This window comes from Filicampus tigris, chromosome 1 (assembly GCF_054856515.1).
Source record: "Filicampus tigris isolate MCC_2025a chromosome 1, RoL_Ftig_1.0, whole genome shotgun sequence".
NCBI lineage: Eukaryota > Metazoa > Chordata > Actinopteri > Syngnathiformes > Syngnathidae > Filicampus > Filicampus tigris.
In genome coordinates this window covers 8,401,201-8,415,629 of record NC_141217.1, presented here as the reverse complement: position 1 = coordinate 8,415,629, position 14,429 = coordinate 8,401,201, and the positions used below count along the sequence as shown (strand labels likewise).

Here is a 14,429-nt window from a genome sequence, read left to right as displayed (position 1 = left end):
CATCCGCATCCACACCCTCCCTGCAGACATGTGAGGTGTAAACGCACTACCACCTGTTCTCGAGCCCCTAAAAAAGAAGTCCCAGCAAAATCTGTAAATAGCCATGGCTCAATTTGAAATGACCCATCTAATTTAGTCTTTCTGCAGGGAACTGATCACAATCACATTTAAAATTGAGGACTTTACTTGTACTGGACTAGTGTGATGAGTTAAATTCTGCCTTGGAGCATTCAGGAAAGTCTCACATTGATTCACAGTTGATTATAGAAGCTCATTAAAGATGGCTACAACCACATACATGTGTCAGGTTTGCACCTATGCAACACAAATTGTAATTCATAGGCTTGTTAAGAAGTTAGTGGTGCGTATCCATCAGCATCAACAGTAGATGTGATGCCCGACATACCTGAATCCCGTATCAGAGCTGAGAGCAGTAATCCAAAATGACCCAGGATAGGTTTAGCCTATATGCAAGGAGACATTTACTGTAGATATATTCACACAATGGCTATTGTGGTGTGATGCCCATTTTTCTCACGTGAGTGTGCAATTGGTGTTTGTGGGCAGAGCTTATTTAAAGAGGGTGGGAGGGTGAGTCTATAAGATCAGGTTTCAGCACAAGTTGGGGTTAGGGGGTAAGAGGGGGAGTGTTCATCCGGAAACAAGGCAGCACAAACAGAATAAATTGTTTAATAAGTACAATATGGAGGTGGAATCGAGAGGAGGGCTGTGACTGTGAGCGAAACAAAATGTATTACAACAATAAAAGTGCAGGGGCACTGCCCCCCACTGAAATAAGATTGGACCCCACATGTGCCAGACCAGATAATTGACTTTTGGGTATCTTCCTATTTTTTATGTGATTTTTTTTCCCTACATCTCCCCCTTGCCAAAGAAGGGTCTTTTGTTATCACATTTAAATTTATGTAGTGTGAGGAATAAAATACATGAATTACCGTATATAATCTTGTTGGATCCAACAACATTCATGTCTTAGCCCTCTCAGAAACACACCTAGTCCCATCCTTGAATGACTCAGAGGCTACAATCTATGGTTACAATCTGTTTAGAAGAGTTAGAGACAGGTATGGGGCGGACTGTTATGTTCTGAATCATATTCCAGTGAAAGAAAGGTGTGACTTAATGCTGAACGATATAGAAGCCCTTTGGTTACAGGTTCATTTACCACACATGCTGGATAAAACGGTTGATCACGACTATGAAATATATCTTTTGGGAGACCTTAATATTGATGCACTTAATGAGAACTGTCCCATGTGGAACAGAATATCATCTGTGGCCAAAATATGTAATCTGAGTCAGACAGTGACTACACCAACCAGAATATCTACGAACAAGTTTGGCAGTACAACAAGAACTTGCATTGATCACATTTACACTAACAGACCGGAACAATGTTCCAAGGCGATATCATTTGCGGTGGGTTTCAGTGACCACAATTTAATTGCTATAGTGAGAAAGGCCAAACCACCAAAAGTTGGCTCTAAAATTAACTACAGAAGATCCTATAAAAAGTTTAATCAGACATTAGTTTGAGAGTGAGAGGGTAAAATGGGATAAAGTACAGTATGTATTGAAGAAACCCCAGAAAAAGCTCTTAGTATGTTTATGGCATTGTTTACAGCGATTGTTGATAAACATGCACCAATGAAAAAATGGACTGCTAGATTTAGAAGTGCACCTTGGTTGAATGAAGAAATGAAAACTTTAATAGCCCAGTGCAATAATGCTAAAATAATAGCAAATAAATGAGGGCTACTCTATGACAGACAGCTTGACTGTAAGTTAAGAAACACAGTGACTAAACTGAATAAAAATAGAAAAAGGGAATATTTTCAGTCTAAAATAATCAATTCTAAAAATGATGGTAAAAAGCTATGGAAAATACTGAATAATGGGAAGGAGTTTGAAAATAAATGTATCCTATATCCATGGTGCTCGGCTCTAGACACACAGTATGTTGGACGGTAACCCTCAATGGAGATTATTCTTTGCAGGAAAAACAATTGAACAAGTAAAAGAAACTAAATTACTGGGTATTACATTGGATTATAAACTAAGTAAAATGGGAAAAAGCCTCGCTACAATAAGGAGATGCTCCAGGTATATCACACACACAAAAAAATACTACCGGTAAATGTAGTAATCCAAGCGCTAGTCCTATCACATCTTGATTATTGTCCAGGAATTTCGTCATCTACTACAAGAACTGATTTACAGAAATTGCAAATAGTACAAAATAAGGTTTCTAGATTGACTCTTGGTTGTTCAAGGTATGCACATATTACATAAATGCAAAATCTTTCCTGACTTCATGATCAAGAATACAAAAACAAAGTCCACTTTCAAAAATAAGATAAAAAAATGCCTAATGGAAAAATAGTCAAAATAAAGGTATGTTGGGCTTCATTTCCCTTAACACATACCTTGGGGTGGGGTGAAATACGGGTATGTGAGGAATTTTGTATTGTTTTTTTTTTACATGGTCTGTGGTGTGAGGCACATGCATAATTCGAATTAATGCTTAAAGTACAGATAACATTGATTGCATTTGGGTCTTTGGTAGTTTTTTTTTGTATTATATTACTTTATTATTGTGGTAATGATTCTGATGATGATGATGATGATTATTAATATCATCATCATTGTCAAGATGATGATTATTATATTGTTATTATTATTATTTTATAATTACTATATATACTTATTTACTCTTACATATTTTGTATTGTTTTGCCTTTCACTTGTAGGCACCCCAGCAAGATTAGCTCTTGTATATTGCGAGAGCTAATGGGGATCCAACAGCAACAACAACAATCCCTGCCCCCCATAGGGAACGTATAATGAATTTTTATCTGTGTTTTCTGAAGAATTTTGGGGGGTTGTAAAAAAAAAAAAATGTTTTGTTGTGACGACCCCCTAAAATACCCATGTCCCCCCCAAGGAAAAATCCTAGCGCCACCAGTGCCTTTTGTTCAACAGTTGCTTTGTTCAACAATCTGGAATTTGTGGGCAGAGATGAGCATTCCGTCCCAGACGGACGCCCATTTTGTGGATGGACGGACGGAGGAGGAGAAGTGTTTTTAAAAGGACAGACTAAGCAAGGACCGAAGTGGGTCTCTATTTGTCCCTGACCGGGTCAAGTACCTACTTATGTGTTGTGTTGTATTCTTTTATAAAGCAAGACCACTGTTCTCCTCTGCGATACCACGGAGCTGTCTTTATTAACTGACTGCACAACACTTCATGTGCGCTCCTTGCAGTAACATATTTCACAGGCATAGTCTGCCCTCTAGTGGTTCACAACATGTAATACCATGGATTATGCCAAAGGACATTTCAGTGACACACAGAAACACGTCCAGCCTGTCTTGTGTGTGTAATCTGGAAGATGGTATGTTTTGAGCGTAGTACAAAGGTGGATAGCAATTTTGTTTTGTTAACTAACCTTATCGCTTTGCATGCGAAGTGTATCCTTGTGTGGGACATCTTGAGACCGTAAAAATCTCTGCCAGCGCTGACGACCCGGAAGTGGAAGTCTTTCGTTTCCTCCTAAATTAACCTTGCGTTATCTTTGCAATAATTTGATTGCTAAATAATTCAATAGATATGGAAACTTAATGCGTTATAACGCAAAAGTTTGGCAATAAAATGCAATAGCATTGCGGTATGAAGCAATCTTAAATATGTTTGTGACCTCTCCCGGCGGGCTCTGGTCAGGTTACCGACCTGCGTGAAGTTGGCCGCTAAATGCTATGGCAGTCGTCCCCACAGCCCTACCTCATCCCCTTCCTCAAGAAAAGTCTTGTAAACAAAGTTGTAAACAATTCAATCCACTCACGATACTCCCAGCCGGTAAGTAGATATGCATAGGAAATTAGGGTGTGATACAACGCAAGGGATTTTTTCACACCTCAGTTCAATTTTATTCATACCTAGCCATCCAGTTTCTATAGCGCTTGTTCTCGTAGGCCACAGGTCAACAACTTCAGGCCTCGAGGGCCACTATCCTGCATGTTTTAGATGTCTCCCTCCTCCATCGCATCTGACTCAAGTGATCTGATTTGAATCTTGTGTGTTAGAGGAGGGAAACATCTGAAACATGCCGGGTAGGGGCCCTCAAAAACCTGAGTTGGTCACCCCTGTCATAGGGTCTCAGGTGAGCTGGATGAACTGGATGTGCTTGTGAAATGGGAGCAAACCGTACCCTGGAATACTGGACAGTCGAACTGTATAAACATCTTTATTAAGTACACTGACAACACCTTAAAATTCATCACTCCTTCAACTTTTATTTTCATCATAGTTTCTTTCGCCACACATTTATTGTAATTTTACACTTCAGTCTAGTGACATTATCAAACAGTGATTTTGAATAAAAGGGTGCTTTCATTTTGTAAAGCAAGGAAACATTTATGTTTCGATGAAAACTCAACAGAAGAGGGACGCAATACATGTCAAACCATCTCAAATGTTTGGAATCAAAGTAGACAACATTGATCTCTTGATCGTGTTTCGTGGATGCCTCAATATAGATGTATTTTTTTAGTATGTAAGAGTGTAGCTAGGAGTGAGTTCGCCCAACCTTGTTGCCATAGTCAGTCACAGTTAAAGCCAGAAGAAGTTACATGAGTTCTCCCCTGACATGAGGGCAGTTTTGGCTCTTGCACAGCTTGAAGGAAGCTAAGAAAAGCCACTTAATTCTTTCAAAGGCAAACCTGAGTCAGCCCATCTTAACTCTGCAAAGCCCTGAGTTTTCGCCTTGTCGGCCATGTATCACATATGAAAGGGAATGTTGTTTTTTTCCATCACGACTTTGTCAAATCACTGCATGCTATTTCATATATTGACATACTGTAGCTGCAAACAGCAATGTCAATGCAAACATCTTTATATGTCACATATTTTAAAAAGACTTGAAATGAAAAGAAAAATTAGAATGTAAAAATAACACAGAGGCACTCTGAGTCTTGACACAGGCCTCAGATTGGCTGTCTTTTTTCCTCCTTCAATAATGAACAGAAGTTGCTTTTTCAAAACTTGCCACTAGAGGACAGTCTTTCGCTGACATGAAGCATGTCAACCAATTTGTTTTCACATTACTGAAAATAACAATGAAGGAGTATTAGGGCCATACTCTAAAGGAAAAAATACTGCTGCGAGAATATAGTCAAGACTTACAAGACCGAAATTGTAATATTAAATGGGGGATATTTCGAGAGTAAAGTTGTGATTTGTGAGAAATAGATAACATTACAAAAACAAACGTGAATAAAGTTGCTATATGGAGAAAACGTTTTGATTTTCTAGTCGAAAGTCTTGTTATTTTCAATATATGACAAAAGGCTCATAGTGTTTATAAGAGTAAAGTTAATAGTATTTAATATCACAAATAAATTAAATAACACTGGCTAACAGCACATTTAAATCAGAGATGGCGTCATGTGTCCCGAAACATATTTTTGACGCTGATTTTAAAAACGACTTTACTTTATTTTCTCGCACGTCAGTTTTAGTTTTCAAGGTTGACCTATAAAAGCTTGTGCGAAATAAATGTTGCCATGCAACTATGACGTTTCAGAAAAAAAATTCACCTGTTGCTGAACCTAACCTTTAATTCATAAATATTGCTAAATAAATATATTACATATTGTTGTTATATTATGATGATGATAATGATGATTATGATGATGATGAAAACATGAACTGCTAGAGAAAACCAAGCGCAGATTCAGAATCACTGGAAAAAATCATCTAGTTTACCTGCATTTCTGATTAACAAATGTAGTAAATATCTGTTGACCAATGTAGGCCGTAAACACATTTTACTCATGCAATATCATGTTTTTTCCCCTCATTAAATTTCAAGCTTGATTTTTTTTCTCTTCAGCATGGCCCTATTATTTCTTCATATCAGACAGAACACGTCCCTTATCCTCCAAAAAAGGGAGACCAAAACCAGACTTACACATTTGGAAAAAAAGAAAAACAAAAGCAGCTGAAAACACACAAGACATACTGCAATACAGCACCATGTGGCACTATGAGATGGCACAGATGTAAATATATACATTTATCCTAAAAATAAATCAAGATTTTCCCAGAATGCATGACACCATATTCATTCTCAAACTTTAAATCTATACTTTCAATCATCCATCCAGTTTTAGGGTTTGTCAGTCCACTGGCCGGAAAAGGGCCCGTCCTCGGATACCAAAGCCCACTTTTCTGGCAGTGGGGGCAGCTTGAGGGAGTGGAGAGGAAGAGGATGAGGAGGAGGAGGAGGAAGAAGGAGGGGGAGCAGGGGAACCCGCGGCTGCAAGGTTTGGCGGCTGCATGGGAGGCTGTCGAGACAACAGCTCTTTGAACACAGAGTTCATCTGGCGACTGATCATCTCCTGCGAGTGGCAGAGGGGTGGGGCCAAGATGGGACATAGACAGGAAATGGAGCATTACATTTAAGAAGAAACTGTTCTATTGTATTTACTTAAAGTTCTGCACTAAGTACAGCCTAAAGGAGAACAGCTGCACTGACAGAATCTATAATGGACAAAATTCTCAGGGCACTGTATCGATCACAAACTGACTGTTCGGGAAGTTTTGGTCTGGGTTGCCTCTCTTCTGAGCAGGCTTTATCAGATCATGCACAGCAAGTGGCATGATCAACGGTCATCCTCATTAATATTCCATTTTGTTGTGACAGTGGTTGTGATGGCTTGTGAAGGCCAAAGGTGGCTGAGTTTGCTTGTTTGGAAGAGAGATGAAATGTCTTCTAAACCAAACAGAACAGTTCAGCTGCGATTGATTCAATGCTCTTACAATACAAATGAACTGGACGGATGAGAATATTCACAGGCATATATGGACAAAAGTACTGAGACGTCCAGTCATGACAAGTATTGGAAGTGAAAATCCTGCTTCCACTCTTCTAGGAGAGCTTTGTCCGAGATTATGAGTGTGCTTGGGGAACGTTTTTCGAGCCATTCTCCCAGAAGAAAAACTTTATTTTCGATATTTAAATGCCTAGTTCAGGTATTTTATAGTACACGGTTACACATTGACAAAACTACACCAGGGACACCAGGTATCCCCCCCAAGACCACATACGTAAGTAGCCCGCAGACCTGCTCCAAAAATAGCTAATCAGTGATGGGACATTGTGATTTTCTAGGAATGTAGTAGAAGTGATCATTTGAAAATGTGAATGGTGTAAGAGATTTCAAGAATTAGAGTGTTGCATAATTATTCATTTTAATATGTTTCCAATGTATTGTGAACATCATTAATATGATCAGTGTCTTCACATGTGATGAATCAATAAAAACAGCTGATCAAATATTATTTCAGCAATTTGTTTATTCTGAAGTGTCTATCAAACTGGTAGCCTTTTGCATTAATGAGTACCCAAGAAGTAGCTCTCGGTTTAAAAAAGGCTGCGCGCAGCGTTGCTGCTCTAAATAATGAGTTGCCATGCATCCAACATGCGCCCAAGAAAATGACAAAAAAATATATATGTATATTATTTGACTGTGAAAACAAGCAATCAGTTGAACTGAGCCACGAACCTTGTCAACCGATGTCCTTTCTGCCTGAACAAATGCAGGTCTGTCCACAGGTTTGAACCCTGCCTGTCTCACAGTGTCCAGCGTGTGTCTTCGCTCCTGAGACCTGAGACACAAATACATTTTTCTCCTTTAAATTTTCCTCAAGAACCAAAAACACATGCACAGTGTTATCTTGAACGTGTGTTTCCTGACTATGTGCACGGAAAAAAATGGTGTGCTGAATTTACTCAATTTCATTTCATCAAATGGTTGCATGAAATAAGAGCATCTGGATCCAGATATATTTTATAAGTAGACTACTACTTGACTTGAAAAATGTATTTGGATCCAGATTTTTTTATTTTGTGCAACTGCTTGATGAAATAAAATTCAGTAAATTCTACACACCATTATTTTCAGCTTCAAAGTGATACAATGCGTATGAATAAAAGTTTTTAAAAATTGTTTGTCATTCAAACAGTCTATGTGCTTGACTTATTTTCTCATTCGCCTTTCGGGCAATCATTGTTGAGGTCCTATAAACAATGAAATCTCATGAGCTCTTATCGGTGTGTTCACGCCAACAATGGCGCAAGACGCATTTTTGAAACTGGGACAAGCCGCATGCATCTGCAAAAATACCAAAACAAAGTCTAGCCAGCCCCTGCGCGGATCTAGATCGCGCCTCGTGTCAGACGCTGGTCACAAGTCACGCCTCGTGTCAGACGCTGGTCACAAGAAGAGCCCTTAAGGCAGTGATTCTCAACCAGTGTGCCGTGGTACATGAGTGTGACGTGAGAGATCATCAGGTGTGCCGCAGGAAATTATCCAATGTCAATTATTTTGACAAAAAAGTTGGGTAAGACTAACCCTGACAACAATGGATATCGTGCCTGCTACAACAAAAGGACCTAGATGGCTAGACAATGCTTTTAATTGTATTGTGAAAACGATCTGGAAGGTGGCGGCGAAGGTGGTACATGCGTGTGTAGCTTCTTTACACACACGTACGTGACATAACACGCACACTGCTGCCAAGCTAGTTTGATTCGCAGCAGCAACGAGCTGGGGCAACAAATAAATTGCTGGGCCGAGCCGGGGGAAACTGTGCGTCATCACAACATGTGACATAACGGACCAATCACAAGAGAGAATGATTAAAGACGCAACGTCATTAAATGTTGTTTTCCATATTCAAATTAAGGAGAACCGCAAACAGGTCAGAATCAGAGCAAATTTTATTTGCATATCGAATATTAATGAGAAATCCAGTCGTCTTATCTGCCACGCCTTTAGGGACCAGCTACAATACTTGAAAAAGGGCAGTTTCAACTCAAATGTCTTCTTGCAAACACGAAAGGACATCAAAGATTAGAAAAAAAGGTGTGGCATGGGCCCTTTAAAAGTGCTTGGTGCTCCCCAATTTTATTTTCAGAACACCGCTGCGTCACGTCATATTTTGTAATTACTTGATTGGTTTGTCGATACGTTTTATAGGCTTGTGGTGGTAAGTCGGTCTTACACTGGCAGGTGGCGTGCAGCCGGGGAGGCCGGTGGCTTTCGACCAGGGCTTCCATCACTTCCTCTCTGTCGCCCAGGCAACGAAGCGCCATCGCTGTTCACTCGCATCCTGTCGAAAATACACAAAGGAGGGTAAGACATTTCGGACTGATACAATTCTGGGTGAGAGAAAACTGAACATTTTCACCTACTGTAATCTTGTACAAAGTGTGTGATGGGCTCAAAAGTAACGGGAATGCCGTAAGAACTAAAAGTAGTGGTTCTTACAGGATTTCTGTTACCTTATTATAATGAGCTAGTAATACATGCAAGTAAATATTATTCATAGGTCACAGTGATCATTTCCCATGTTGTATTGTTTTTGTACCTGAACAATGTCCATGAACAATATTTGACAAATTGAATACATTAAATATTACCTGATGGTGTTATTATGCATAACGGTTGAACATTAAGTTCACACGTCTAATTGCGAAATAGGCCCGACTGTACATATAAATTAACAGACAATTGTTCCATTGTGAAGGCACGGGCTTCTAAAAATACAATTATAAGGAAAATGGGAAGCAAAATGTTCTACTTTAGAATATTGTAATGTGGCATTATACTTTATCGGTGATCACCTATATAGTGCAAAGGTCACCAACCTTTTTGAAACTAATAGTTTATACGAAGGACTACCAGTTTGATAGAAACTTCTGAAATAACAAATGTGCTCAAATTACCTTTAATAATGTCATTATCATATGTTATTATTAACAATCAATGATATTCATTTTGGGAAAGACACTAATCATGTTATTTCTCACAATAATTTAGAAACGTAAATATCAATAGGCAACATTTTATTTTTATACGTCTCTGCTCGTGTTGACATTTTCAAATGATTACTTCCACAACATTCCCAGAAAATAACAATGTTCCATCACTGGCAAGCTATTTTTAGAACCAGCTGTGGTCCTTAAGGGCTACTTGGTGCCCACAGGCACCATGTTGGTAACCCTTGGTCTAGTACATCCTTATCTAGCTAATCTGTGACTGTCTGGTTTGGATTGAGCACATTTACAAGTGGGCGGCACGGTGGTCGACTGGTTAGCACGACCGCCTCACAGTTCAGAGGTCGTGGGTTCGATCCCGGCTCCGGCCTCCCTGTGTGGAGTTTGCATGTTCTCCCCGTGCCTGCGTAGGTTTTCTCTGGGAACTCCAGTTTCCTCCCACATTCCAAAAACATGCATGGTAAATTGATTGGACTCTCTAAATTGCCCCTAGGTGTGATTGTGTGTGCGGATGTTTGTCTCTGTGTGCCCTGCGATTGGCTGGCAACCAATTCAGGGTGTCCCCCGCCTACTGCCCAAAGACAGCTGGTTTAGGCTCCAGCACGCCCCGCGACCCTTGTGAGGATAAGCGGTATGGATAATGAATGAATGAATGAATGAATGAATGTTCAATCAGTGCAGTGCTCCAAAACGAAAATTGTAATATCTTATTATTTTACATTGTATGTTTCCACTTGGGAATACTGAATAAATACATGAGTCATTAGTATTTAGTATTAAATTCTGTATTTCATAACTCAATATTCATTAGTTGGAAAAAAAAGATAAAATCATTACATGACCCAAATGAGTGATTATTTCTCAAGCATTGCAGAATGTGAATGTGCGTGTGTTTATACCGAACAGTGTTCTCTGTATGAGGATCATCTGCTGACAGATTTCCAGTGCTGCCACCACCGCCTCCTCCTCCTTCATCTCTTTTTCCTCTCTCTGACCTGCAGGAGGAGAAAAGAAAGGCTACTTTCACAATACAAACTTTAAGTATGGAATGGGATTTCCTGTCAGATGAGAAGACAAAATATGAGTTTTCTTTTGATTTCTGATCCGACCACTCTTACATCACAGAATTTGCATTGTTTATAGCACACACAAAGTACTTGAATTTGATCTGGGAAAAAGTGTATGGAACATGTTGTTTGAGATTTCTAGGTAAATAAAAGAGCAAGGATTGTTCACTTCTTTGCTCTCTCCCTTTCACTGAGTGAAAACCAGTGAAACCGAACTGATTGCCGCCTTGCTGTTTTTGCAAAGTGGAAAAACAGAGAAAGAAACAAAAATATAATATGGTCTTTGTTCTAAAGGGTGCTCACCCTTCCAAGACACTGATGTACTTGTGTGGGATGAGACCTTTGACCCCTGCTGCTTCACCCCTCCACCAATCAGAAGAGGCCTTGCTATGAAGGATAAGGAGCTCTCCCTGCTTGAACGACAGCTCTGCCGGCGATCTCGCCGCATAGTCGAACATTGCCACGGCCTCCCACTCTGTACGCACAAAACGTGAAAAAACACACACATAATCCTTATGATTTGCAGTTATATTCTAAAATGTAATTCCAAAAAGGATCAAAAGGGATGCTATATAATTGTCTAATCGCTAAATGTAACTGTGTCTGCGTGTGTGCTCTTCTCACCGTCCTCACTAGGCAGATGTTCAGCATCTCCATCTCCCTCCTCTGTGATTGGTTCACTGCAGACAACCAAAAAAGGTGAGCTTGTGCTATTTTACTCTTCTGACTATCGACCACACTCGCAGGCCTCCTTTGCACAAAACCTTTTTTTTTTTAAATACACTTTTGAATGTTTTCTGCATTATTACAAGTTATCATTTCTAACTTATGAATGTTAGTTCTGAAAGCCAGTTAGTTATTAAGAGGTATCAATTTTTCTATGCTATGGCTGTATGACTACGTACTATTGACTAGGGCCTGGGTCGCAGTGGTATGCTACAGTATGGTAGCAGTACAGTACAGTATTAAAACAGAATAAATATTCAAAGCCGAAGATCTTGTTCACTGGAACTGTTGCTGTTCTTTTTAAAAAATTTTAATTGTTTAATTCATAGTAAAATTTTCCTGTAAAATCTCCTTATGATGTCCAAATATTTACACAGCTAATGAGGCGTTCGTCACGTTTTACCAGTTTGAACCATACCGTGGTGAATTGAACTGTGGAAATGTAATTTTTAGTAAGAGCTTTGAATTTCATGAAATGCTTTAAAATCACTTCCATTTCTTCACGTTTGTGTGTCATGTTTGATTTTATTGCAGAAAAAGTCACATCTTTTGTTACTGATAAGTGTTTGGTAGTCAAACAATATAAAACTCAGCCACGCCAAACAAGCAGCATGTTTTGTTCTTTGATTGACTGTAAATCTATTGGAAAACGGCAATGACATTAAGTAGTACAACATTTAGCAGTGTCAAAACAGAATAACGATATTGTGAATGATTGACTCTCCCTCTCAGCAGTCACAAGAATTGAACAGTGCTTGCATAAAGCTGCCAAGAAATGCCTTTGATGTGGCATCAAATTCACTCAATAAGCCGGAGGATAGGCCAAAAAAACGGAGCTGCTTTACATGCTTTAAACCATCTCAAACTGGGTAATAAATTCTGTCATTCACTCCACACATAACACATACAGAGATGAGGAAAAAATGGCAAAATCAAGCAATGATCAAATCACATTTCTGTGACATCCCTTACCAATATTCCTGCTCAAGGGTCATGTGCTTCTCATAGATAGGGCCTGGCAATTCTGACTGGCCGGGGAATATGGCATCATGCTGGAGGATCATGGTTTTGACAAGGTCATTGACCTGCGGCTGCCGAGCAACGGCATCATCCGAATCGACCCCCCTCAGCAGGCTTGGACCGAAGCAGACGGCCAGGTTGTACGGCTGCATCATGTTCTCATCACTGTACTGAGTCACGCTGTGAAAACATGCACAAATTAAATGGCACTAGCGTAGGGGGCGGAAAAAATAAACCAATCTGCCAATGAGGTCTTGTGAAAAGAGAGTAGAAAATCATACATAGAGTTAAGCACTACGTTATGTTTCAACTAGACAATTTGCCAGCAAGATGAACTGTGTGCAAGCAGAAATTCTAGCAGCGACACAGCTATTATTCACCTTTGGTCTTAAGAAACAGATTACTGTGCTTTATTAGATCTTCTTCTTCTTCTTTTCCTTTCGGCTTTTCCCTTCAGGGGTCGCCACAGCGAATCAATTGCCTCCATCTAACCCTGTCCTCTGCATCCTCTTCTCTCACACCAACTACCTTCATGTCCTCCCTCATTACATCCATAAACCTCCTCCTTGGTCTTCCGCTAGGCCTCCTGCCTGGCAATTCAAAACTCAGCATCCTTCTACCAATATATTCTCTCCTCTGGACATGTCCAAACCATCTCAGTCTGGCCTCTCTGACCTTATCTCCAAAACCTCTAACATGTGCTGAAAAATGAAAAATAAAAAACTCTTGGATAAAGTACTTTTACAGTAGTGATGATTTTTGTTGAAAATCCTACATCTTTTCTAATCTCTCTGATATGTTAACTCACTGATTGAGGAATGCGAACAGGTATCGCATTATGATGAGGAGAGGTCGTGGGAAGGCAGAGACAATCGCTTTGATCTGCGCCCCTTTCTCCGCCATACCTTCGATTTCTGAATGAAAATGAGAAGAAGGAAGAGGAAAGCAACATCAGACAAACAAAATAAACTTCAATTTGTTGCAGACACTGTTTTTTTTTAAATTAGAATGAAATGGTGGGACACCAACCCGTCCATCCTTCCATTATCTATACCGCTTCTCCTCACAAGGGTCGCGGGCGTGCCGGAGCCTAAACCAGCTGTCTTTGGGCAGTAGGCGGGGGACACCCTGAATTGGTTGCCAGCCAATCGCAGGGCACACAGAGACAAACATCCGCACTCACAATCACACCTAGGGGCAATTTAGAGTGTCCAATTAACCTACCGAGCATGTTTTTTGGAATGTGGGAGGAAACCGGAGTACCCGGAGAAAACATGCAAACTCCACACAGGCCGGGGCTGGGATCGAACCCACGACCTCTGAACTGTGAGGCGGACGTGCTAACCAGTCGACAACCCATTTGGCTAAATATCAGGAAATGTACAGCCACTACGGTCCTTTTACTAGCCAATAAGGTCTTTAAAAAGTACAAGACTAATGCCATAAAATTACGGGAATATAGTGTTATTTAAAATTGATAGTTCTATCAATTATATATCATTTTTGTAAGAGTCTGATAGTGTTTTAACTTTTTTCCTTTAAATGTAACATCACCATGACCTTTCAAACATATCTTTCGGTTATAGTAGTTGGTTCCGTCAACCATTCAGATTTGAGAATTGTCTAAACAACTGACTACAGTACATGTCGGATAAGGAGGTGGAAATCAATTATGAGCAATTTCAGGAGCTAATAAGTATAACTATACAATGTTGAATCTTCAAACACAGAGTGCAGAAAAAAGAGGGGTCTTA

At 39.8% G+C, this 14,429-nt stretch overlaps 1 protein-coding gene across 3 annotated transcripts in view; it reads right to left on the bottom strand.

Moving 5' to 3' along the window:
- Window positions 1-4,287: 4,287 nt before the first annotated feature.
- arhgap4b (Rho GTPase activating protein 4b) overlaps window positions 4,288-14,429 on the bottom strand; it is a 46,346-nt gene continuing 36,204 nt past the window's right edge. For all 3 annotated transcript variants that reach the window (XM_086050344.1, XM_086050361.1, XM_086050351.1), the window contains exons 17-24: window positions 13,484-13,589; window positions 12,628-12,855; window positions 11,554-11,609; window positions 11,233-11,404; window positions 10,762-10,857; window positions 9,088-9,195; window positions 7,587-7,689; window positions 4,288-6,419 (exon numbers count right to left, since the gene is read on the bottom strand). In XM_086050344.1, coding sequence (XP_085906470.1) covers window positions 6,198-6,419; window positions 7,587-7,689; window positions 9,088-9,195; window positions 10,762-10,857; window positions 11,233-11,404; window positions 11,554-11,609; window positions 12,628-12,855; window positions 13,484-13,589 — 1,091 coding nt within the window. In that variant the 3' untranslated portion in view covers window positions 4,288-6,197. The remainder of the gene's footprint in view (window positions 6,420-7,586; window positions 7,690-9,087; window positions 9,196-10,761; window positions 10,858-11,232; window positions 11,405-11,553; window positions 11,610-12,627; window positions 12,856-13,483; window positions 13,590-14,429) is intronic.